At 44.3% G+C, this 25,746-nt stretch overlaps 1 protein-coding gene and 1 pseudogene across 1 annotated transcript in view; one reads left to right on the top strand and one right to left on the bottom strand.

The window, feature by feature from the left end:
- Positions 1–25,746, top strand: part of LOC129475302 (uncharacterized) — a 177,343-nt gene that overhangs the window by 100,352 nt on the left and 51,245 nt on the right. Inside the window, exons 2-7 of the mRNA XM_055267422.1 lie at positions 14,897–14,985; positions 15,418–15,532; positions 16,184–16,283; positions 22,811–22,965; positions 24,186–24,274; positions 24,710–24,765. Coding sequence (XP_055123397.1) covers positions 14,917–14,985; positions 15,418–15,532; positions 16,184–16,283; positions 22,811–22,965; positions 24,186–24,274; positions 24,710–24,765 — 584 coding nt within the window. The 5' untranslated portion in view covers positions 14,897–14,916. The remainder of the gene's footprint in view (positions 1–14,896; positions 14,986–15,417; positions 15,533–16,183; positions 16,284–22,810; positions 22,966–24,185; positions 24,275–24,709; positions 24,766–25,746) is intronic.
- LOC129476530 (uncharacterized) lies at positions 10,861–10,955 on the bottom strand (annotated as a pseudogene).

Genomic DNA, 25,746 nt, shown 5'->3' with positions numbered 1-25,746 from the left:
AGCAAGTCCTTTTGTATCTTTCCAAGGTAATATCATTTCTGTTACCAGCTATGGCTGAGCATAGTGGAAGAGCTCCTTGAGTCACGTGCCTAATCTCTTCAGCACTAGCAAACATAGCCACATTCTTGACTTGATCTCTAGAGCATACCTTCCTGACAGTGCCTCTCCTAATTTTAGTGTGTTTTGCAGTCTTGATAGGCTGGGAATTTCCCTGGACCTTTTTTGCTTAACAGTCCTTTCCTCAGTTTTTCCCTTTCCTCTAACATTTTACTAGTACTTGGATTGGAGTCCAATATAAAAATGAAAAATATAGGACTAAGACAGGAGGTAAAAAAAAGATGGACTTTTTTTTATTGATTGATTTTTTATTTTATTTTATTTTATTTTTTCCCTTAGTATTTATTGATCATTCTTGGGTGTTTCTCCGAGAGGAGGATGTGGCAGGGTCATAGGATAATAGTGGAGGGAAGGTCAGCAGATAAACACATGAACAAAGGTCTCTGGCTTTCCTAGGCAGAGGTCCCTGAGGCCTTCCGCAGTGTTTGTGTCCCTGGGTACTTGAGATTAGGGAGTGGTGATGACTCTTAACGAGCATGCTGCCTTCAAGCATCTGTTTAACAAAGCACATCTTTCACAGCCCTTAATCCATTTCACCCTGAGTTGACACAGCACGTTTCAGAGAGCACGCGGTTGGGGGTAAGGTTATAGATTAACAGCACACCAAGGCAGAAGAATTTTTCTTAGTACAGAACAAAATGGAGTCTCCTATGTCTACTTCTTTCTACACAGACACAGTAACAATCTGATCTCTCTTTCTTTTCCCCATATTTCCCCCTTTTCTTTTCGACGAAACCACCATCGTCATCATGGCCGGTTCTCGATGGTCGCTGTCTCTTCGGAGCTGTTGGGTACACCTGCAGAAAGGCTGTCACTTCGCACTTGGAAGGTTGCACAGCGGCCAGGCAGAGGCGCTCCTCACTTCCCAAACGGGGTGGCGGCCAGGCAGAGATGCTCCTCACATCCCAGACGATGGGCGGCCGGGCAGAGATGCTCCTCACTTCCTAGACCGGGTGGCGGCCGGGCAGAGGTTGTAATCTTAGCGCTTTGGGAGGCCAAGGCAGGTGGCTGGGAGGTGGAGGTTGTAGCGAACCGAGATCACGCCACTGCACTCCAGCCTGGGCAACACTGAGCATTGAGTGAGCGAGACTCCGTCTGTAATCCCAGCACTTCGGGAGGCCGAGGCGGGCAGATGACTCGAGGTCAGGAGTTGGAGACCAGCCTGGCCAACACGGCGAAACTCCGTCTCCACTGAAAACCCAAAAACCAGCCAGGCGTGGCAGCGCGTGCCTGCAATCCCAGGCACTCGGCAGGCTGAGGCAGGCGAATCACGGGAGCGCGAGGCAGGGAGGTTGCAGTGGGCTGAGATCAGGCCACTACACTCCAGCCTGGGCAACAGAGGGAGACCGTCTCAAAAAAAGAAAGAAAGAAAAGAAAGAAAGAAGGAAGGAAAGAAAGGAAGGAAGGAAGGAAGGAAGGAAGGAAGGAAGGAAGGAAGGAAGGAAGGAAGGAAAACGATGGACTTTCTAGGCAAGTTGTTGAGGGTTTACGAAGGATGAGCCTTGGGAAGGGAGTCTTATATATGATCAGATTGGTGGGATTGAAAAGAAATTTTTTATCAGTTTTTCTAAAAACCGAACATTAGTGTCAAGGGTGCACTGAAGCAGGGTGAGTCTACTCCTCTAGGTTTGAAATAGGTTTTCTTAACATGTTGATCTGTTTTTCTTTATCTTTTAAATAACCAGTCTAAAAAAACGGGGATTTTGTGTTTTAAGATAATTTCCTAACTGCATTTATTAGGTTTTTGTTTTTGTTTTCTGAGATGGAGTCTCACTCTGTTGCCCAGGCTGGAGTGCAGTGGTGCGATCCAGCCAATGTAGTAAGCAAGGTTGCTCACTGCAACCTCCACCTCTCAGGTTCAAGTGATTCTTGTGCCTCAGCCTCTCGAGTAGCTGGGATTACAGGTGCCCACCACCACGCCCAGCTAATTTTTGTATTTTTAGTAGAGACGGGGTTTCACCATGTTGGCCAGGCTGGTGTCCAACTCCTGACCTCAAGTGGTCTGCCTGCCTTGGCATCCCAAAGTGCTGGGATTACAGGCATAAGCCACTGCACCCAGCTATAATTAGCAATTGTACAATAAATTTAGTTTGTACGATGGTTTTGAACCAAGATCCCAAGCCTAGGGGCCACCAGCTAAACAAATCACAACACTATGGGGCAATTGAATGAGACCTCTTGCAGTCTTTGAGAAGCATTTTAGGACTGGGTTGAATTAAAGTAGAGTGCCAACTCTATAAAAGGGGCCACTAGGTGAAGGAAAGGATTTGGGGGTCAGGTTCTGTTAAGTGAAAAATGTAGACATTCAGGGGGTAAGAGTCTCATTATGATATGAAGAGTAATTCTGACATCTTGGGAAAAGCTGACTACACTGTGGAAACATCAACTTCTCATCCTGATTTGTCGTTCAAATGTCTCTGGTTATGGCATTGGACAGTTTGGTGAACTTTTTGTGTGGTCCATACATCAGGCACGAGACTTGTTCCTTAAAATTTATGCACTTTTATCTTATAGGACTTGTAAATCAAAAATAAAATCCTAAGTCCCCTGCCCCCAACCATCTGAATAGACGTCCTCCTAAGCCAGGGCTCTTTTAAAATTTAACTGGAGAGAGGGTTTCAGGCCATGACCGGAAGTGGGGGTCAGGCATGCCTCGTTATACCTCTCTGGCATCAACATCAACACAGACTTGAAGCGTGATAAGAAACACGTTGGCCACGCCCGGTGGCGCACCCCTGTAATCCCAGCACTTTAGGGGGCTGAGGAGGGCGGATCACGAGGTCAGGAGATCAACACCATCCTGGTTAACACGGTGAAACCCCGTCTCTACTAAAAATACAAAAAATTAGCCGGGAGTGGTGGCACGAGCCTGTAGTCTCAGCTACTCGGGAGGCTCAGGCAGGAGAATCGCTTGAACCCGGGAGCCAGAGGTTGCAGTGAGAGGAGAAGGAGCCACTTCACTCTAGCCTGGCAATATAGTGAGACTCCATCTCAAAAACAAAACAAAACAAAAATCATGTTACATGTTACAACCTATTCTCTCTGGAGCATAGTACCTGAAGGTTTCTTCTGCAAATAAGAACTTAAAAACAACTAAGAATGACTCACTTCACATAATCAACTTTCACAATGGTTAAAGCAGAGTCCTGCTTAGCAATGCACAAAAATTCTCCTTTGTGACCCATTCATTTTACTGCTGTTGACTTTCTTGCTTTTGCTTTCAGACAGAGACACTCTCCTTTGACCAAACTTGAGTGGGGCTCCTCTGAGTCCTGTTTCTGACTAGGTCCCAACCTCGGGCTCTGTCCTTCATCCAGGGACTCTGCCCATTTAGCCTGTTTCACCAAAAGTCCTATCAAGTCAGTTTAGCCAGAATCCCCCTGCACCTGAGGTTTCCTCCAAGTAATTTCCCATCTTCTGACCCCCGGCTCCTACTCCTTGACTACAAATCCCCACCTGCCCTTGGTGGAGTTGAAGTCGATCCCAATGTCACTCTCCCACCGCAAGACCCCATTGCAGTGGTCCCTGTGCCTATCACAGTAGTCCCGCCTCTGAGTAAAGTCGTCCTTACGATCTTTTTTGTTATTTTCAGAGACAAAGTCTCACTCTGTCACTCAGGCTGGAGTGCAGTGACCAAATCCTAGCTCACTGCAGCCTCAAACTCCAGGTCCCAAGCAATCTTCCTGCCCCAGCCTCCCGAGTAGCTGGGACTACAGGTACGCACCACTAAATCCAGCTATCTTTTTTTTAAATTCTCTACAGACCCAGGAACTTGATGTGCCTGGCAGATTTTTCTATTTTTTGTAGAGACGGGGTTTTGCCTTGTTGCCCAGACTGGTCTTGAACTCCTGGGCTCAACCAATCCTCTTGCCTCGGGCTCCCAAAGTCCTGGGATTACAGGCATGAGCCACTGCAGCTGGCCCTTCCTTACAGTCTTTAATAAGTGAAATAAATACTTGTTTGCTTTAACATTTCCCTGTGTCTTCAGTCTCCTGAAGTGTTATATGCCTGACATTTCCTTACTCCACCCGATATAAAAATTCCTTTCTTTCGTCAGGTGCAGTGGCTTATGCCTGTTATTCCAGCACTTTGGGAGGCCGAGGCGGGCAGATAACCTGAGGTCAGGAGTTCAAGACCAGCCTGGCCAACATGGCGAAACTACATCTCCACTAAAAGTACAAAAATTAGCCGGGTGTGGGGGTGTGCACCTGTAGCCCCAGCTACCCAGGAGGCTGAGGAGGAGATTTGCTTGAACCCAGGAGGCAGAGGTTGCAGTGAGCTGAGATCATGCCACTGCACTCCAGCCTGGGTGACAAAGTGAGACTCTGTCTCAAAAAAAAACAAAACAAAAAAATCCTTCTTTCAACACTTTGGCATTATTACACCATTGTATCCTTGCCTCCAGTGTGGTGTTTGAGAGACTTGATGTCAGTTTAGTTATTTTTCCTCTGTAAGTAACCTGCTATTTCTCTCTGATCGTTTTTAAAATATTTTTTTCTTGTCTTTCACAATTTTACATTTCACTGTTCCTGTGTGTGTGTACTCTAATACTTTTAAATCTTAAATCATTTTTCTAAACCTGAGAAATTCCCATTCATTACTTATTTAAGTACACTCTCTTTTTAATGACTATATTCTCTTCTTATAAGGCTACTATTAGATGTGTTTTGACATTTATTCTTCTGTCCTCCCTATTAATTAACTTTTCTTCCATTTACTTCTTCTCTATCCATTACCGATTACTTTTATGAATTCTTTAGACGCATTTCCTCAGCTCAGTAACTGCTTTTTCAACTCTATCAGTTTTAATATCCAACCTATTCCACTGAATTATTTATTTGAGCAGTTAATGTTTTCATAGCCAATCAATCCAATAGGTTTTTCTATTTATTTATTTATTTATTTATTATTTATTTATTTATTCATTTATTCATTCATTCATTCATTCGAGACGGAGTCTTGCTCTGTCGCCCAGGCTGGAGTGCAGTGGCGCGATGTGGGCTCACTGAACCTCTGCATCCCGAGTCCAAGCAATTCTCCTGCCTCAGCTTCTTGGGTAGCTGGAACCACAGGCATGTGACACCATGCCAGGCTAATTTTTGTATTTTTAGTATAGACGTGGTTTCCCCTTGTTGGCCAGGCTGGTCTCGAATTCCTGACCTCAGGTGATCCGCCTGCCTCAGCCTCACAAAGTGCTGGGATTACAGGCGTGAGCCACCGTGCCTGTCCTTTTTTACTTTTCTTTTCTTTTCTTTTTTTTAAGACAGAGTTTCACTCTTGTTTCCCCGGCTGGAGTGCAATGGTGTGATCTCACCTCAGTGCAACCTCCGCCTCCCAGGTTCGAGTGATTCTCTTGCCCCAGCCTCCTGAGTAGCTCGGGTTACAGGCGTGCACCACCACATTCTATCATTCATTAGCATCTGTATCCTTTCCTTGAACACCAAAAGAACTTCTCTTTTCTTTGCTGTCCCTCCTACCATCTTCCGAGTTTATAGCACCGGGAATTTTAGTTCAAGACTGTAATTTTTTAAATTTACAATCTAAAGTTTACACTTTTCAATACATGTTACTATTTTTCTCCTCACCGTTGCTTATTGAAATCACCTCCTTCCTCCTAAATTTAGTTTTCCCTTCTCATAGAACTGTATACCAATAATTTTTTCTGAAGGATATATGTGTGGTGAATTTTCTGAAATATTTTTTCCCTTATTCTGGATTATCCTGGCTGTATACAGATATCTAGGTTCAACATTTTTGTTTGTTTGTTTTTGTTCTCATTTTGTTTTTTCAAGACAGTGTCTGGCTCTGTCACCCAGGCTGGAATGCAGTGGCACCATCTTGGCTCACAGCAATCTACACCTCCTGGACTCAAGCGATTCTCCTGCCTCAGCCTCCCAGGTAGCTGGGACTACAGGCACGTGGCACCACACCTGGCTAATTGTTGTATTTTTTGTAGAGATGGGTTTCGCCTTGTTGGCCAGGCTGGTCTCGAACTCCTGAGCTCAAGCAGTCCTCCTCTCTCGGCCTCCCAAATGCTGGGACTACAGGCGTGAGCCAACGCGCCTGGCCCAAAGTTATCTTTAATCGGCTCCTTGAAAAACTTCTTCATTGTATTTTCTCTTCTCTCTTTCTCTCTGGGACCTTTCAGGATTTTATCTTTATCTTAGAAATTTTACTCCTAGGGTGTGTGTGTGGGGGGGCAGAGGAGGGGTGCATGCATGTGTGTGTGTGCACATGTGTGTTAATCAAGCTCAGAACTAGGTGGCTCTATTCAGGTGAAGATTCATGTCTTTGTTTAGTTGAGAAAGTTCTAGAACATTATTTCTTCAAGTACTGCCTTCTCTCCAGTCTTTATGTATGTATGTATATATACATATATATATATATATTTTTTTTTTTTTTTTTTGAGACGGAGTTTTGCTCTGTCACCCAGGCTGGAGTGCAGTGACACAACTGCAGCTCACTGCAATCTCTGCCTCCTGGGTTCAAGTGATTCTCCTGCCTCAGCCCCCCAAGTAGCTGCGATTTCAGGCACCCACCACCACACTGGGCCAATTTTTGTATTTTTAGTAGAGATGGGGTTTCACCATGTTGGCCAGGCTGGTCTCCAATCCTCACCTCAGGTGATATGCCTGCCTCGACCTCTCAAAGTGCTGGGATTACAGGCGTGAGCCACGGCGCCCAGTCCAGTCTTTTTGTTCTCTACCTTTGGAACTTCTACTGGATGAATGTTGAAACTTCTGGGATCTAGTCTCCATTTCCTTTATTATTTTCATTTCATACTTTCTATTTTGTAATCCTTCTCCACTATACGGTGAAGTAGTGCCATGCCTGAACACATTTTTTCATAGGGTTGTTCCAGTTTCTCTTATTGATAGGCAAAAGCTTTGTTATATATTAGAGATGGTTACTTTTAATTTATTGAGGATCCTTCACCATTTTTCCCAAAATTTGCCTTTTAAAACAGTTGTTTATGGTGTCTTTTGACTTAGATGATAGTTTAACTTTTACATCTTTAACTATGTCAGATTCATTGTTCATAGCCTTGGTGTAATGTCAGGAAGTGCCTCTGCCAACTCAAGATGTCTTTCTTACACTGTAATATTTTTCTAAATTTTCATCTAGTTCTTTATGACTTCATGTTTTCACATATAAGTCACTGAATTTATAGAATTTATTATTTTATGTGGTTTAAAGTAAGGATTTAATCTTTATTTTTTCAAATGGATAGACACTTGTCAAGCAATAATTTATTATACAACCCATCTTTTGCCCAGTGTTTGGAAATGCATGCTGAAGTCTGCAATAAATTAGTCTGTTTCTTGATTTTCTATTTTGTTTCGCTAATAAATCTGTTTCTATGTGTATTCACTTTCTATTGTTGCTGTAACAAATTGGCAATAGTTAAGACAATGCTGGGCCTGGGGGCTCATGCCTGTAATCCCAGCACTTTGGGTGGCCTAGGTGGGCGGATCCCTTGAGGTCAGCAGTTCAAGACCAGCCTGGCCAACACAGCAAAACCCCGTTTCTACTAAAAATACAAAAATTAGCCGGGTGTGGTGGTGCCCGCCTGTAATCCCAGCTACTCGGGAGGCTGAGACAGGAGAATCCCTTGAACATGGGAGGCAGAGAGAGAAGTGAGCCGAGATCGCCCCACTGCACTCCAACCTGGGCGACTAAAGTGAGACTCCATCTCAAAAAATATATATGTAGCTAAGACAAGTTTTGAAAAAGAAGAATAAGGTGGGAGGAATGGCTCTACCATATTTGAATACTTCTTATATAGCTACAGGAATCAAGACTGTAGTATTGGGAGAAGAATAGACACGTAGATCACTGGAACAAAACAGAGAACCTAGATAAGAACGTAGAAATAGCCCCACACTGATTTTTTACAAAGAGACAAAAAGAAGGAAGGATCGTCAGCTTAACAAATGGTGCTGGAGCAGTTGCATATTCATAGCCCAAACAAAAAGACCTTTATACAAAACAAAAACAAAAACAAAAAAAAAACTCAAGTGAATCACAGATTTAAATGTAAAATATAAAACAAAAAAAAAACTTTCACAAGAAAACATAGGAGAAATGTCTGAGATCTAGGGCATAGTGAACAGTTCAAAAAACATAATCCATAAGGAAAATATAAATTAGATTTCATCCAATTTAAAACTTTTGCTCTGCAAGAAACCATGTTTAAAGGATGAAAAAACAGGGTATAAACTGGGAGAAAATATTTGCAAACCACGTATCCAACAGAGGACTCACATCCAGAATATATAATGGATATGTATACTACCCTCAAAACTCAATGGTAGGCCGGGCGTGGTAGCTCACGCTTGTAATCCCAGCACTTTGGAGGTGGAGGTGGATGGAGGGTAGATCCCTTGAGGCCAGGAGTTCGAGACCAGCCTGGGCAACAAAGCCCATCTCTACTAAAAATACTAAAATTAGACAGGCATGATGGCTCGCTCCTGTAATCCCAGCTATGTGGGAGGCTGAGACACGAGAATCGCTTGAACCTGGGAAGTGGAGATTGGAGTGAGCCAAGATCATGCCACTGCATTCCAGCCTGGGTAACAGAGCAAGACTCCGTCTCAAAAACAAAACAAAACATCGGGAAAAACAAACAAACAAATAATCCAATTAGAAAATTATGAAAAGATATGAACATACATTTCACTGAAGAGGAAATAAGCAAATAAGTACATGAAAAGATGTTCAACACTAATTTGCTTCACTAGATACAAATTAAGACCACGGTGAGGTATCACTACACACTTATTACAACAGCTAAAATAAAAGACATAGCGACAACACCAAATGGTGACAAGGATGTAGAGAAAATGGACACCTCATTAAATGCTGCTGGGAAGGTAAAATTTTACAGCCATTCTGGAAAGCAGTTTGGTAGTTTCTTATAAAACTAAACATGCAATGACCATACAATTCAACAATTACACTTCAGAGAAATTAAAATTTATGCTCATCCAGAAACTTGTACATAATTGTTCATAGCAGCTTTACTTGTAATAGCCAAAAGCTGGAAATAATCAATATGTCCTACAATAAGTGAATGGTCAAGCTGTGATACATCCATCCCCTGGAATACTAGTCAGTAATAAAAATGGAATATTGGCTGTGTGTGGTGGCTCACACCTGTAATCCCAGCACTTTGGGAGGCTGAGGCAGGCAGATCATGAGGTCAGGAGTTCGAGACCAGCATGGCCAATATGGTGAAACCCCATCTCTACTAATGATACAAAAATTAGCTGGGCGTGGTGACATGCACCTGTAGTCCCAGCTACTCGGGAGGCTGAGGCACCTGAATCGCTTGAATCTGGGAGGCGGAGTTTGCAGTGAGCCAAGATCACACCACTGCACTCCAGCCTGGGCGACATAGTGAGACTCTGTCTCAAGAACAACAAAAATATGAACTATTGTTACACAAATGTTTATATCTTGGATGAATCTCCAGGGAATTATGCTGAGTGAAATAAGCCTCTAAAATGTTATATACTATAGGATTTCATTTGTACGGCATTCTAGAAAAGACAAAATTATAGAAACGAAAAACAGATTAGTGGTTGCCAGGGGTTGGGGATGGTGGATGGGAAGAGAGTGGATATTGCTAAAAGTGAGAGCACAAGGGATAGCCTTGTGGTGATGGAAATGGTGTGTACTTTTTTTTTTTTAATTCCAAGACAGTGTCTCACTTTGTCACCCAGGCTGGAGTGAAGTGGCAGGATCTCAGCTCACTGCAACGTCTGCGTCCCAGGTTTGAGCCATTCTCCTGTCTCAGACTCCCATGTAGCTGGGACTACAGGCACGTGCCACCATGCCTGGCTAATTTTTGTATTTTTAGTGGAGACGGGGTTTCACCATGTTCGCCACGCTTGTCTCAAACTCCTGACCTCACGTGATCTGCCTACCTTGGCCTACCAATGTGCTGCAATTACAGGCATGAACCACTGCACCTGGCCATATTCTGCATCTTTTTTTTTCTGAAATATAAGCTTTATTTTAAATTTAAAGAAATATTAAAAATAAACATTTTTTTTTTTATAAATTATAATCAAGCACTCAAAACGGTTTAGGAATTTTAAACATTAATTCTTAATTCAAAGTAATGACATCCATAGAATACATTCGGGCATTGGCCAATAAGAAGTTTACTTAATATTGGTGTTTTACATATGATTAACCATTCATCCTTCCTAAAAGTCAATGATAACAATGATTTGACTTCACAAGATGATGCCTTTTATGTAATACCACAGAGATAACTTTTTCAAATACAAAACATTTACGCCAGCAAGGAAATTATAAAAACATATATAAAGTATACTGAAGGACGTGATTTAAAGGTTGTCTGTATATGTGTTTCACCTTAGAAAGTACACATGCACATCAAAACACTTTCACTGAATATAGATGCCATTACATTCTCTTATGTTACGAAGCAAAAGGCACGTTCATAAATGTTGTTTTATTATGTATTAACTGAAAAAAAGCATACATTCCAGAAAAAGGTTTTGAAGACACATAGGAGTGGAATGTGCCCACATTAAGAGTCGAGGTTTTACGGGACCACCTGTCTCCAGCAGCGACCACTGAAAACAGCTGCTACCCTCAGAAAGACTCTTGATGGTCTTGTTAATGATTTCAATGGACTCTCGAATCTCATCCTTCTTGATCACCAGTGGAGGCACAAACCTGATGATGTCACCATGGGTTGGCTTGGCCAGAAGTTCATTATCTCGTGTCATCCTTGCGTAGGGGCCATGCTAATCTTCTCTGTATCATTCCAGTTTTAGTATATGTGCTGCTGAAGTGGGCACTAGAAGTCCATTATCTTGAAGTCTTACACACACCTTCCAAGCATCACGATCTTTGGTTCCTTTAATAACAATAGCGTTTAATAATTCCTTTCCTCGCCGGGCATGGTGGCTCACGCCTGTAATCCCAGCACTTTGGGAAGCCTAGGCAGGTGGATCACCTGAGGTCAGGGGTTCGAGACCAGCCTGGCTAACATGGTGAAACCCTGTCTCTACTAAAAACACAAAAATTAGCCAGGCATAGTGGCCCGTGCCTGTAAACTCAGCTACTCAGGAGGCTGAGGCAGGAGAATCGCTTGAACCGAAGAGACGGAGATTGCAGTGAGCCAAGATCATGCCATTGCGTGAGTGAACTTCTGACTCAAAATAAATAAATAAACAAACAAATAAATAATTCTTTTCCTCTTACGGCAGTCACACCATCAGAAGGTAGCTTCATGGGTTCATTTCTCAAGAGAATACCCATTTTTTTCTGCATTTTCAGCAAGGTTTTCTTCTTCTAAAACCTCAAGGACTGCAATGGCCACTCAGCAGCCTAGTGGATTGCTACCCTATGTGGACCCATGTTCCCCTGGCTTAATGGTCAGCATTATGTCATCATCCCACAGCATCGCAGACAGAGTATCAGCCCCCAGAAAGGGCCTTTTCAAGGAGGACTATATCAGGTCTGACATTTTCATGATCAACAGCCAGCCATCTGCCAGTTCTGGCCAATCTTCTCTGTATTTCAGTGGCAATAAACAGAACCAAGCTGGGAGCATGAGATGGGATGAGGGTAAGTTAAAATTCCGCAAAGCTTACTGTTCTTACAGAGATTCAGCTGGTTTTTCTCTCTCTTTCTTTCTTTGTTGCTCACTTGCTTTCTTTTTCTTTCCTTCCTTCCTTCCTTTCTCTTTCTTTCTTTCTTTCTTTCTTTCTTTCTTTCTTTCTTTCTTTCTTTCTTTCTTTCTTCCTTCCTTCCTTCCTTCCTTCCTTCCTTCCTTCCTTCCTTCCTTTCTTTCTTTCTTTCTTCTCTTTCTTTCTTTGTTTCTTTCTTTCTTTTTCTTTTCTCTTCTTTCTTTCCTTTCTCTTTTTTTCTTTTCAGGCAGTCTTACTCTGCTGCCCAGGCTGGAGTGCAGTGGTGTAATCTCAGCTCAATGCAACCTCTGCTTCCCGGGTTCAAATAATTGAGTGAGCCCAGGAGGTCGAGACCGGCCTGGGAAACATAGCAAAAGCCAGGGTGGTGCAGGCCTATAGTCCCGAGGCTGAGGCAGGAGGATGGCTTGAGCCCAGGAGGTCGAGACCAGTCTAGACAACATGGCAAAACTATCTCTACTAGAAAAATTAAAATTTTAGTGGGGGCGGGTTGGTGTGAGCCTGTAGTCCCGAAGCTGAGGTGGGGGGATTGCTTGAGCCTAGGAGGTTAAGGCCAGCCTGGCCAAGATAGCAAAACCCGGTTTCTACTAAAAAAAAAAAAAAAAAAAAAAAAAAAAAAAGCCTGGGCAGGGCGGTGCATGCCTGTATTCCCGAGGCCGAGGTGGGAGGATCGCTTGAGCACAGGAGGTCGAGACAAACCTGGTCAACACAGCAAAACCGTCTCTACTAAAAAACAAAAATAAAAATATGAGTGGGGGTGAGGTGGTTCACGCCTGTAATCCGGAGAACGAGGCGGGAGGATTGGCCAAGGCGGATTTAACCAACACTACAATCACATCCCATAAGTAAATACCTTTTCCTCTCTCCAGGGCTACAGGTAAAGGATGGTAATTGTGCGCACCATACTTAGATTCCCTTTCAAAAATGTAATCAGAGGTTGGAGGGCCTTGGACGGTATTTTTAGTTCCAAGAGATGTAGAAGCCAGTGAAATATGAACTCCACGACTAAGTACAGCAAACCTCCACAAATGTGCTAGTTTAGAAAACATTGTGTCTTTCAAGTAGAAAAACCACAGATCGACTATTTTTTTCTTCCCACGATTCAGACTAGAATACAGATTTTTAACCTAAGATCCAGGGAGGTCTTCAGAGAGATCAAAATCTCCTGACAGTGCCCGAGGACCACCCACTTTGTCGCAGTGGTGACAAAATGTGGCTGGAGGAGGAGACAATGTTCTGCAATGTCACTGCCCAAGGATGATGGACTAATCAGGGCAGTTAGTGAACTCCATCTGGCCAATCAGAAGTCAGAAGAGTAGGCGGGATAAGCGAAGCTGATGTGGTGTCTATCAGTTCAGGCTCCAGGGACAGAACTTTCCCAAAGGAGGCGTGGGGGTGGGGGAGCGGGGGCGGGTGCAGGGCGAAGACTGATTTTCCCACCTAAAGCATCCCCTGGGATTGGCTACTTTAAGTTCAGAGTACGTATGCTCAGACTTTCTCTCTTTTTCGATACTTCCAAAATCAGAGTAAGCATGTGCTGATTTTCTTTTTCCATTCTTCCTATCCCTCCCCTCCTCCGCGGTGCATTTGTTATCCAGTTTTAATAAGTAGTGTATATGAGGCAGGTCACCACCTCAAATCCTTCCTGTCAGTTTCTCACTTTTTCAGGTACGGGATTTTTACTAGGAACTCTCTAGTAACCTAAGAAAATTGGGCCAGGTGCGGTGGCTCACGCTTGTAATTCCTGCTCTTTTGGAGGCCACAGGTGGCGGATCGCTTGAACCCAGGAGACAGAGGTTGCAGTGAGCCAAGATCACACCACTGCACCCCAGCCTGGGCAACAGAGTGAGACCCTGTCTCAAAAAAAAAAAAAAAACCCACTCAAATCATTCCTCCTGGGCTCAAGCGATCCTCTTGCTTCGGCCTCAGGACTACAGGTGCGGATCACTGGCCCCTGCTAATGTTTTTTTTGCTGTTGTTTCTTTCTTTCTTTCTTTCTTTCTTTCTTTCTTTCTTTCTTTCTTTCTTTCGTCTTTCTTTCTTTCTCTTTCTTTCTTTCTTTTTCTTTCTTTCTTTCCTTTCTTTCCTCCCTTCCTTCCTTCCTTCTTTCTTTCTTTCTCTTTCTTTCTTTCTTTCTTTCTTTCTTTCTTTCTTTCTTTCTTTCTTTCTTTCTTTCTTTCTCTGTCTTTCTGTCTTTCTCTTTCTTTCTTTCAATAGAGATGGTTTCGCTATATTGACCAAGCTAGTTTTGACCTCCTGGGCTCAAGCGATCTGCCCACCTTGGCCTCCCAAAGTGCTGCAATGTCACAGGCCTGCGCCTACACCCCCAGCTAATTTTTTGTATTTTTTGTAGACACGGGGATTTTGCTGTGTTTCCCACGCTCGTCTTGGGCTCAAGCAATCTGCACCACTTGGCCTCCCAAAGTGCTGGGATTACAGGCATGAGCCACTATGCCTGGCTGACTGCTGCATCTTGAAATGCTCCACATTCTCTCTAAGTGATGGCAGGCTCTTGTAGTCTCAGAAATTCTAGCTTCCTTCCTTCTAAAAATTTACAAGTAACCCAGTAATAGCCTCTAAACCCATTTATATTAGCCATGCTCAATTCTCTTCAACAGAACAGAACCCCCCATCCCTCTGCCTGATCAGATCCATCACCAAAGAGACCACGTTATCTCTGGGACTAACTTCCCTTCCTTTATTTATTGAGTGGGGGTGTCAGCATGCCCCCACTGAATAAAATTACACAGTCATGTCCCTGCCTCCCCAACAAGGGTCTGTACATCTTTCAGGGTAAGCCTAGCTCCAGGGAAACTGCTAACAACATTAGCCAACCCCCTCCCAAAGACTCAAGGCTGCTTTGCCCATAGGAAACCTGTCATCCCCTATCGATACTTCTCCCAGAGACCCCTGGTTCCCTGTTTTCATCTGACTTCTCCCCATGTCATTACTCAGGGACAGATAAGCCCCGAATGGAGAAATGCGGCACCTGATCCCAGGTGACTGAGTGTGGCCGGCCTTCACAGATTTCTCCCTCCACTGGACCAAAGGTCCTGCAGCTGGAAAGACTCAGGCTGTTTCTCTTGCAGGTCAGACTGCTCCCAGTGCCATGAATGGAGACGACGCCTTTGCAAGGAGACCCAGGTTTGTTTCTCAAATACCAGAGACGGTGCAAAAGGTGAGGTGACCTGGAGGGGGCAGAGCAGTGGCCCAGGGGACAGTGTGGGGTGATCAGATTTCTGAGGAGGGGAGGACAGAGATACTGGGGACAAGGAGCAGGGTCTCAGGGGAGATTTGGACCCTTGGGAGCCTCCCATCCTCGCTCTGTCATCACCTAGCATCCCTGGAGACAAGTCTCTGACCTTGCTCTACATTTGGTAACTCTGACTCCATTCTGCAAGGTGAGAAGAGAGCCAGCCAGCAGCACTGAAGCCCTACTGTGTGGCAGGGGAGAAGCTAGGGAAGGTCCCCATGTTCTGTCAGTTAGCCATGGCATCAACCAGGATGGATTATCATCCCCACTTCCCAGATCCAGCACACAGGAAGTGGCTCCAGCTGAATGGCAGACATGCCTAGCTGAGTCCTGCCAGAATTCCTTTTTTTTTTCTAGGTCTTCGATGATATTGCCAAATACTTCTCTAAGAAAGAGTGCGAAAAGATGAAAGCCTGGGAGAAAATCATCTATGTGTATATGAAGCTAAACTATGAGGCCATGACTAAACTAGGTAACAGAAAATTCTTGGTACAGAGAAGTCTGGGGACACATGAGCATCCCTTTTCCTGCTTTGGCTACTTCTTAGGCTGCAGAAAGTACCCCACATTTTCCTTTTATGCAGGGAAAGATCACAAGGCAGCTTCTGGGTGTTCTGCTCTTCTGTATCCTGTCAGGGCTGAGGGCAGGGACTAGCCACAGTGGAGCTCATACCTGGATCCTGCACGTTTCCCTCCCTTAGATGTCTGTTCTGATGAGTCCAGCTGTCTCCGTGGCATCCCAGCACACCCCCACCAACCCTACCTTCCTTCTCTTGGCTTGTCTTTCTTTCTTTTTTTTTGAGTCAGTCTCACTCTGTCACCTAGGCTAGAGTGCAGTAGTGCAATCATACCTCACTGTGGCCTCGAAGTCCTGGGTTCAAGCAATCCTCCTGCCCAGCCTCTGGAGTAGCTGAGGCTACAGGAAGGTGCCACCATGCCCAACTAATATTATTTTATATTTTGTAGATACGGGGGTCTCTCTATGTTGCACAGGCTCCTCTTGAGCTCCTGGCCTTAAATTTTCCTCCATCCTCAGCCTGCCAAAGTGCTGGTACTACAGAAATGAGCCAGTGTGCCAGGCCTAAGCTTGTCTCTTAAGGAATAAACATTTTCTTTCTTTCTAGGTTTCAACGTCACCCTCTCACCTTTCACGTGTAATAAACGGGCTGCAGACCTCCAGGGGAATGATTTTGATAATGACCGTAACCGTGGGAATCAGGGAGAGTAGATGGGAAGGGGCTGGAAAGGGTCTCCTCAAGCCCAACTGCTTTTCAGCTCAGCTCAGCTACCTGGGAAAGATCTTTTTTTTTTTTTTTTTTAAGATGCAGTTTTCCTCTCATCGCCCAGGCTGCTGTGCAATAGCTCAATCTCACCTCAATGCAACTTTCACCTCCCAGGGTCAAGCGATTCTTCTGCCTCAGCCTCCCGAGTAGCTGGGATTACACGTGCCTGCTCCCACACCCAGCTAATTTTTGTATTTTTGGTAGAGATGGGGTTTCACCATGTTGGCCAGGCTAGTCTCAAACTTCCTGACCTGAGGTGATCCACCTGCCTCAGCCTCCCAAAGTGCTGGGATTACAGGCATGAGCCACTGCAGCTGGCCCTTCCTTACAGTCTTTAATAAATGCAATAAATACTTGTTTGCTTTAACATTTCCCTGTGTCTTCAGTCTCCTGAAGTGTTATATGCCTGACATTTCCTTACTCCACCCGATGTAAAAAATCCTTTCTTTTGCTGGGCTCAGTGGCTTATCCTTACAATCCCAGCATATTGGGAGGCCAAGGCAGGCAGATCACTTCAGGTCGGGAGTTCAAGATCCACCTGGCCAACATGGCAAAACCCCATCTCTACTAAAAGTACAAAAATTAGCCGGGCATGGTGCTGTGTGCCTGAAGCCCCAGCTACTCAGGTGGCTGAGGAGGAGAATCGCTTGAAACTGGGAGGCAGAAGTTGCAGTGAGCCGAGATCACGCCACTGCACTCCAGCCTGAGTAACAAAGCGAGACTCTGTCTCAAAAAAAAGAAAAAGAATTCCTTTCGTTCAACACTTTGGAGTTATTGCACCATTGTATCTTTGCCTCCAGTGTGGTGTTTGAGAGATCCGATGAAGGTTTAAATATTTTTCCTTTTTATGTAACCCGCTATTTCTCTCTGATCATTTTAAAAATATTTTTTCTTTGTCTTTCACAATTTTTCACTTCACTGTTCCTGTGTGTGTGTATGTGTGTGTGTATGACGATCCCTTTAAATCTTAAGACATTCATCTAAATCTGAGAAATTCTCATTCATTACTTTTTTAAGTACACTCTCCTTTTTAATGACTATATTCTCTTCTTATAAGGCTACTATTAGATGTGTTTTGACATTTATTCTTCTGTCCTCCCTATTAATTAACTTTTCTTTCATTTACTTCATCTCTATCCATTACCGATTACTTTTATGAATTCTATACGCTCGTTTCCTCAGCTCAGTAATTGCTTTTTCAACTATATCAGTTTTAATATCCAACCTATTCCACTGAATTATTTATTTGAGCAGTTAATGTCTTCATATCCAATCTATCCAATAGGTTTTCTTTTTATTTATTTATTTGAGACAGAGTCCTGCTCTTTTGCCCAGGCTGGAGTGCAGTGACTTGATTTTGGCTCACTGCAGCTCTGCCTCCTAAGTCCAAGCAATTCTACTGCCTCAGCCCCTTGAGTAGTTGGGACCACAGGCATGTGACACTTTGTCAGGCGAATTTTTGTATTTTTAGTAGAGACGGGGTTTCATCATGTTGGCCAGGCTGGTCTTGAACTCCTGACCTCAGGTGAGCTGCCCGCATCAGCCTCTCAAAGTGCCGGGATTACAGGTGTGAGCCACAGTGCCCGGCCATTTTTTTTAAAGCCAGTTTCACTATTGATGCCCAGGCTGAAGTAGAATAGTGTGATCTCACCTCCCTGCAAACTCTGCCTCCCAGGTTCAAGTGATTCTCCTGCCCCAGCCTCCTAAGTAGCTGGGGTTACAGGCATGCACCACCACACTGGGCTAACATGGTTTCACCATGTTGGCCAGGCTGGTCTCAAACTCCTGACCTCAGGTGATCTGCCTGCCTTGGCCTCCCAAAGTGCTGGGATTAAAGGCGTGAGCCATGGCACCAGGCCCGGTCTTTCTATTCTCTACCTCTGGAACTTCCTTTTTTTTTTTTTTGAGACGGAATCTCGCTCTGTTGCCCAGGCTGGAGTGCAGTGCTACGATCTCGGCTCACTGCAACCTCCGCCTCCCAGGTCCTAGTGATCCTCCTGCCTCAGCACCACTAGTAGCTAGGATTACAGACATGCACAATCCTGCCCGGCTAATTTTTGTATTTTTAGTAGAGACGGGGTTTCACCACATTGGCCAGGCTGGTCTCAGACTCATGACCTCAGGTGATCCGCCCACCTCGGCCTCCCAAAGTGCTGGGATTACAGGCAGGAGCCACTGCACCTGGCCTATCTTTGGAACTTCTATCAGATGAACGTTGAAACTTCTGGGATCTATTCTCTATTTCCTTTATTATTTTCATTTCATGCTTTCTATTTTGTAATACTTTTCTGCTATACGGTGAAGTAGTGCCATGCCTGAATGCATTTTTCATTGGGTTGTTCCAGTTTCTCTTATTGATATGCAAAAGCTTTGTTGTATATTAGAGATGGTTACTGTTAACTTATTGCGGATGCTTCACCATTTTCCCCAATATTTGCCTTTTTAAACAGCTGTTTATGGTGTCTTTTGACTTAGATGATACTTTAATGTTTACATCTTTAACTACGTCAGATTCATTGTTCATAGCCTTGGCGTAATGTCAGGAAGTGCCTATGCCAACTCAAGATGTCTTACACTGTGATATTTTCCTAAATTGTCATCTAGTTCTTTATGACGTCACGTTTTCACATTTAAGTCACTGAATTTTTAGAATTTATTATTTTACGTGGTTTAAAGTAAGGATTTAATCTTTATTTTTTGAAATGGATACACACTTGTCAAGCAATCGTTTATTATACAACTCATCTGTTGCCCACTGTTTGGCAATGCATGCTGAAGTTTACATATAGATTAGTCTGTTTCTTGACTTTCTATTTTGTTTCACTAATAAATGTTTCTGTGTCTATTCATTTTTGATTGCTGCTGTAACAAATTTTCAATAGCTTAGACAACACTGGGTGTGGTTGCTTACTCCTGTAATCCCAGCACTTTCGGAGGCTGAGACAGGCGGATCACTTGAGGTCAGAAGTTGAGATCAGCCGGGCCAACATGACGAAACCCCATCTCTACTTCAAATACAAAAATTAGCCAGGTGTGGTGGCACGCAGCTGAAATCCCAGCTACTCGGGAGGCTGAGACAGGAGAATCACTTGAACCCGGGAGGCAGAGGTTGCAGTGAGCCAAGATCACCCAATTGCGCTCCAGCTTGGGCAACACAAGTCAGACTGCATCTCAAAATATATATATGTAGCTAAGACAATTTTTGGAAAAGAAGAATAAGGTGGGAGGAATGGCTCTACCACATTTCAATATTTCTTATATAGCTACAGGAATCAAGACCGTGTAGTATTGGGAGAAGAATAGACACATAGATCACTGGAACAAGATAGAGAAACTAGAAATAGCCCCACACTGATTTTTTACAAAGAGACGAAAAGAAGGAAGGATCGTCTGCTTAACAAATGGTGCTGGAGCAGTTGCAGAGCCATAGGCCAATAAAAACATGACCTAATCTTCAACCTTTATACAAAGAAAACAACTCAAGTGGATAATAGATTTAAATCTAAAATATAAAACTAAGAAAAAACTTTTACGAGAAAGCATAGGAGAAACATCTGAGATCTAGGGCATAGTGAACGGTTCAAAAAGCATAATCCATAAGGAAAACAAATAAATTAGATTTCTCCCAATTTAAAACTTGTGCTCTGCAAGAAACCCTGTTAAAAGGATGAAAAAACAGGATCTTGACTAGGAGAAAATATTTGCAAACCACATATCCAAGAAAGGACTCACATCCAGAATACATAATGGATATGTATAGTACTCTCAAAACTCAATGGTAGGCTGAGCATGGTGGCTCATGCTTGTAATCCCAGCACTTTGAAAGGTCGAGGTGGATGGAGGGCAGATCCCTTGAGGTCAGGAGTTCAAGAACAGCCTGGGCAATGTGGCAAAAACCCATCTCTACTAAAAATACAAAAATTAGACAGGCATGATGATGCGTGCCCGTAATCCCAGCTGCTCGGGAGGCTGATACATGAGAATTGCTAGAACCTGGGAGGCGGAAATTGGAGAGAGCCAAGATTGTGCCACTGCACTGCAGCCTGGGTAACAGAGCAAGACTCTGTCTCAAGAATAATAATAATAAAATAATAATAATAAAAAACCTCAATGGTAAAAAATATAAACAAATAATCCAATTAGAAAATCATGAAAAGATGTGAACATATATTTCACTGAAGAGGAAATAAGCAAATAAGCACATGAAAAGATGTTCAACACTCATTTCCTTCACTAAATGTAAGTTAAGACCATGATGAGGTATCACTATACACTTATTATAACAGCTAAAATAAAAGACATAGTGACAACACGAAATGGTGACAAGGATGCAGAGAAACTGGACACCTCATTAAGTGCTGCTGGGAAGGTAAAATCTTACAGCCACTCTGGAAAGCAGTTTGGTAGTTTCTTATAAAACTAAACATGCAGTGACCATACAATTCAACAATTACACTTCAGAGAAGTTAAAATGTATGCCCATCCAGAAACTTGTACATAATTGTTCATAGCAGCTTACTTATAATAGCCAAAAGCTGGAAATAATCAATATGTCCTACAATAAGCGAATGGTTGAACTGTGGTACATCCATACCATGGAATACTACTCAGTAATAAAAACGAACTATTGGCCAGGTACAGTGGCTTACCTTGTTATCCCAGCACTTTGGGAGGCCGAGGCGGGCAGATCATGACGTCAAGAGTTCAAGACCATCCTTGCCAATATGTTGAAACCCCGTCTCTATGACTAATACAAAAATTACCAGGATGTGGTGGTGCATGCCTGTAGTCACAGCTACTCGGGAGACTGAGGTAGGAAAATCACTTGAACCAGGGAGGCGGAGGTTGCAGTGAGCCGAGATCATGCCACTGCACTCCAGCCTGAGCGACAGAGTGACACTCTGTCTCAACAGCAACAACAGCAACAATGAACTATTGATACACAGATATTAATATCTTGGATGAATCTCCAGGGAATTATACTGAGTGGAATAAGCCCTTAAAACGTGATATACGATAAGATTTCATTTGTACAACATTCTAGAAAAGACCAAATTGTAGAAGTGGAAAACAGATTAGTGGTTGCCAGGGGTTAGGGATGGTGGATGGGAGGAGAGTGAGTATTACTAAAAATGAGTAGCACAAGGAATAGCATTGTGGTGATGGAAATGTTCTGTACCTTTTTTTCTTTTGTTTTCCAAAGGGATTCTCACTGTGTGACCTAGGCTTGAGTGCAGTGGCACTATCTCAACTCACTGCAACATCTGCCTCTCGGGTTCGAGGGATTCTCCTGTCTCAGCCTCCCATGTAGCTAGGACTACAGGCACCCACCACCTCACCTAGCTAATTTTTGTATTTTTAGTAGAGATGGGGTTTCTCTGTGTTGGCCAGGCTGGTCTCAAACTCCTGACCTCAAGTGATCTGCCCACCTGGCCCTCCCAAAATGCTAGGATTACACGCATGAACCACTGCACCCAGCCATGTTCTGCATATCAAAACACTTTCACTGAATGTAGATGCCTTTACATTCTCTTACTTATGTTACAAAGCAAAAGGCAGCTTCATAAACACTATTCTATTATGTATCAACTGAAAACAACATATATTCCAGAAAAAGGTTTTGAAGACACATGTGAGTGGAATGTGCCTACATTTAGAGCAGAGCTTTTACAGGACCACCTGTCTCTAGTCGGCTCCCAGGGACCACTGAAAACGGCTGCTACCCTCAGAATGACAAGATGGTCTTGTTATTGATGTCACTGGACTCTCGAATCTCATCCTTCTTGACCACTAGCAGAGGCAAAAACTGGTGATGTCACAATGGATTGGCTTGGCCAGAAATCCATAATCTCGAAGTCATAGACACACCTTCCAAGCATCACAATCTTTGCTGTCTTGAATAACAATAGCATTTAATAATTCTTTTCCTCCTGGGCAGAGTGGCTCACGCCTGTAACCCCAACATTTTGGGAGGCCGAAGCAGGTGCATCAGCTGAGGTCAGGAGTTCAAGACCAGCTTGGCCAACATGGTGAAACCCCGTCTCTACTAAAAATACAAAACTTAGCCGGGCATAGGGGCACATGCCTGTAATCCCAGCTACTCAGGAGGCTGAGGCAGGAGAATCCCTTTAACCCAGGAGGCAGAGGTTGCAGTGAGCCAAGATCGTGGCATTGCACTCCAGCCTGGGCAACCAGAGTGAACCTCTGACTCAATAAAATAAATAAATGAATAAATAAAATAATCATTTTCCTCTTACTGCAGTTACAACATCAGAAGGTAGCTTCATGGGTTCATTTCTCAAGAGAATACCCATTTTTTTTCTGCAGTTTCAGCAAGGTTTTCTTCTAAAACCTCAAGGGCTGCAATGGCCACTCGGCAGCCTCGTGGATTGCCACCATATGTGGACCCATGTTCCCCTGGCTTAATGGTCAGCATTATGTCATTGTCCCACAGCACCACCGACACAGAGTATCAGCCCCTAGAAAGGGCCTTTCCAAGGAGGACTATATCAGGTCTGACATTTTCATGATCAACAGCCAGCCATCTACCAGTTCTCGCCAATCCTATCTGTATTTCATCAGCAATGAACAGAACCAAGCTGGGAGCATGAGATGGGACGAGGGTAAGTAAAAATACCAAAAAGCTTACTGTTCTTATGGAGAGTCACCTGGTCTTTCTCTCTCTTTCTTTCTTCCCTCCATTCTTTCTTTCTTTCCCTTCCTTCCTCCCTTCCTTCCCTTCCTTTCTTCCTTCCTTCCTTCCTTCCTTCCTTCCTTCCTTCCTTCCTTCCTTCCTTCCTCTCTCTCTCTCTCTTTCTTTCTTTCTTTCTTTCTTTCTTTCTTTCTTTCTTTCTTTCTTTCTTTCTTTCCCTATTTATTTGACAATCTTGCTCTGTCTCCCAAGCTGGAGTGCAGTGGTGTGATGTCAGCTCAATGCAACCTCTGCTTCCCGGGTTCAAATCATTGAGTGAGCCCAGGAGGTCAAGATCAGCGTGGGAAACATAGCAAAACGCAGGGTGGTGCAGGCCTGTAGTCCCGAAGCTGAGGCAGGAGTATGGCTTGAGCCCAAGAGGTCGAGACCAAGTCGGTCAACATAGCAAAACTGTCTCTACTAAAAAAACAAAAATAAAAATATTAGTGGGGGCTGGGTGGTGCATGCCTGTACTGTAGTCCCGAGATCGAGGCTGGAGGATTGGCCAATGTGCTGGGATTACAGGCATGAACCACCGCTCCTGGCTGATTGCTGCATCTTGAAACGCCCCGTATTCTCTCTAAGTGGTGATGGGCTCTTGTAGTCTCAGAAATTCTAGCTCACTTCCTAATGATTTACAAATCACCCAGTAATAGCCTCTAAATCCGTTCACAGTAGCCATTGCTCATTTCCCAACCCTCTGCCTGATCAGATCCATCACCAGAGAGACCATGTTATCTCTGGGACTCACTTCCCTCCCTTTATTTATTGAGTGGGGGTGTCAGAACGCCCCCACTGAATAAAATTACACAGTCATGTCCCTGCCTCCCCAACAAGGGTCTGTACATCTTTCAGGGTAAGCCTAGCCCCAGGGAAACTACTAACAACATTAGTCAACCCCCTCCCAAAGACTCAAGGCTGCTTTGCCCATAGGAAACCTGCCATCCCCTATCAATACTTCTCCCAGAGACCCCTGGCTCCCTGTTTTCATCTGACTTCTCCCCATGTCATTACTCAGGGACAGATAAGCCCCGAATGGAGAAATGCAGCAGCTGATTCCAGGTGACTGAGTGTGGCCGGCCTTCACTGATTTCTCCCTCCACAGGACCAGAACTCCTGCAGCTGGAAAGTCTCAATCTGTTTCTCTTGCAGGTCAGACTGCTCCCGGTGCCATGAACGGAGACAACGACTGTGCAAAGAGAGCTAGGGATGATGCTCAAATACCAGAGAAGATACAAAAGGTGAGGTGACCTGGAGGGGGCATAGTAGTAGCCCACGTGACAGTGTGGGGTGACCAGGTTTCTGAGGAGGGGAGGACAGACGTACTGGGGACAAGGAACAGGGTCTCGGGGGAGATCTGCATCCTTGGGAGCCTCCCACCCTCGCTCTGTCATCACCTAGCATCCCTGGAGACAAGTCTGTGACCTTGCACTTCATTTGGTGACTCCCACTCCATCCTGGAAGGTGGGAAGAGAGCCAGCCAGCAGCATTAAAGCCCTACTGTGTGGCAGGGGAGAAGCTAGGGAAGGTCCCTAGTGTTCTGTCAGTTAGCCATGGCGTCAACCAGGAAGGATTATCATCCCCACTTCCCAGATCCAGCACACAGGAAGCGGCTCTAGCTGAATGGCAGACATGCCTAGCTGAGTACTGCCAGAATTCCTTTTTGTTTTTTGTAGGCCTTCGATGATATTGCCAAATATCAGCAACGTAATAATAAAATGAGGCTATCGGGGTACAGAGATGTTAAAGAATTTTCCTGGGGCGCAGTGGCAGTGGTAGTCTAATCCAGAGCTCCAAGCCATTTAAAGTTCATTCACGTTTGCATTTGTTTATGAACTTCAGATGTTGCTCACTAGGGCTTCACCCCATAGGGCCTGCTGGTGCTTCCGTTGACACACCCACTCTCCCAACAGGAAAGACCATCTGGTCTCTGCTCTGTTACCGGGGCCACTCCCATGGTTTAGGAATCGCTTCGACTGTTGGCCCCTCCCTACTGTGAGCTCCTTGAGGGCCTTGTCTGCATCTGGGGCATCCGGGAAGTCCCAGTCCCTGCCCAGGGGATTCCTCGGAGGCCCCTGAATGAGTGACCCCACAAGTGCAGATTCAACTCTGGTTTAGAGGGTCAAGGGATCTGGGAGTTGGGTTGCCAGTGTGGATACTGAATTCAAAGAAGTATTCAGAAAGGTATTAATTGTTATTATTACTACATTTAAATAGTGTTTACAAGCTCAGAGAGGACTTTCCCTTAGCCTATTTTACATGCATTGTTCGCTATTTCATAAGTGAGGGAGCTGAATAAAAAGTAGCTTAATGACTGGGTGCAGTGGCTCACGACTGTAATTCCAGTACTTTGGGAGGCCGAGGCGGACAGACCATAAGTTCAAGAGATGGAGACCATCCTGGCCAACATGGTGAAATCTCGTCTCTAGTAAAAATACAAAACTTAGCAGGGTGTGGTAGTGCCTGCCTCTAGTCCCAGATACTCTGGAGGCTGTGGCAGGAGAATCGCTTAAACGCGGGAGTCGGATGTTGCAGTGAGCCGGACGGTGCCACTGCACTCAAGCCTCGCAACAAAGTGAGATTCCATCGCAAAAAAAAAAAGAGAAAGAAAAGTAGCTTAAGACTGTTGGTCGGTGACATATCCCAATGCAACCAGAATTGTGATGGGCACCACCTGACTGAATTCCACATTCAATGTCAGTGCCTTGGTAGG

This window comes from Symphalangus syndactylus, chromosome X (assembly GCF_028878055.3).
Source record: "Symphalangus syndactylus isolate Jambi chromosome X, NHGRI_mSymSyn1-v2.1_pri, whole genome shotgun sequence".
Classification (NCBI taxonomy): Eukaryota; Metazoa; Chordata; class Mammalia; order Primates; family Hylobatidae; genus Symphalangus; species Symphalangus syndactylus.
This window is presented reverse-complemented; position numbering and strand designations above follow the sequence as displayed.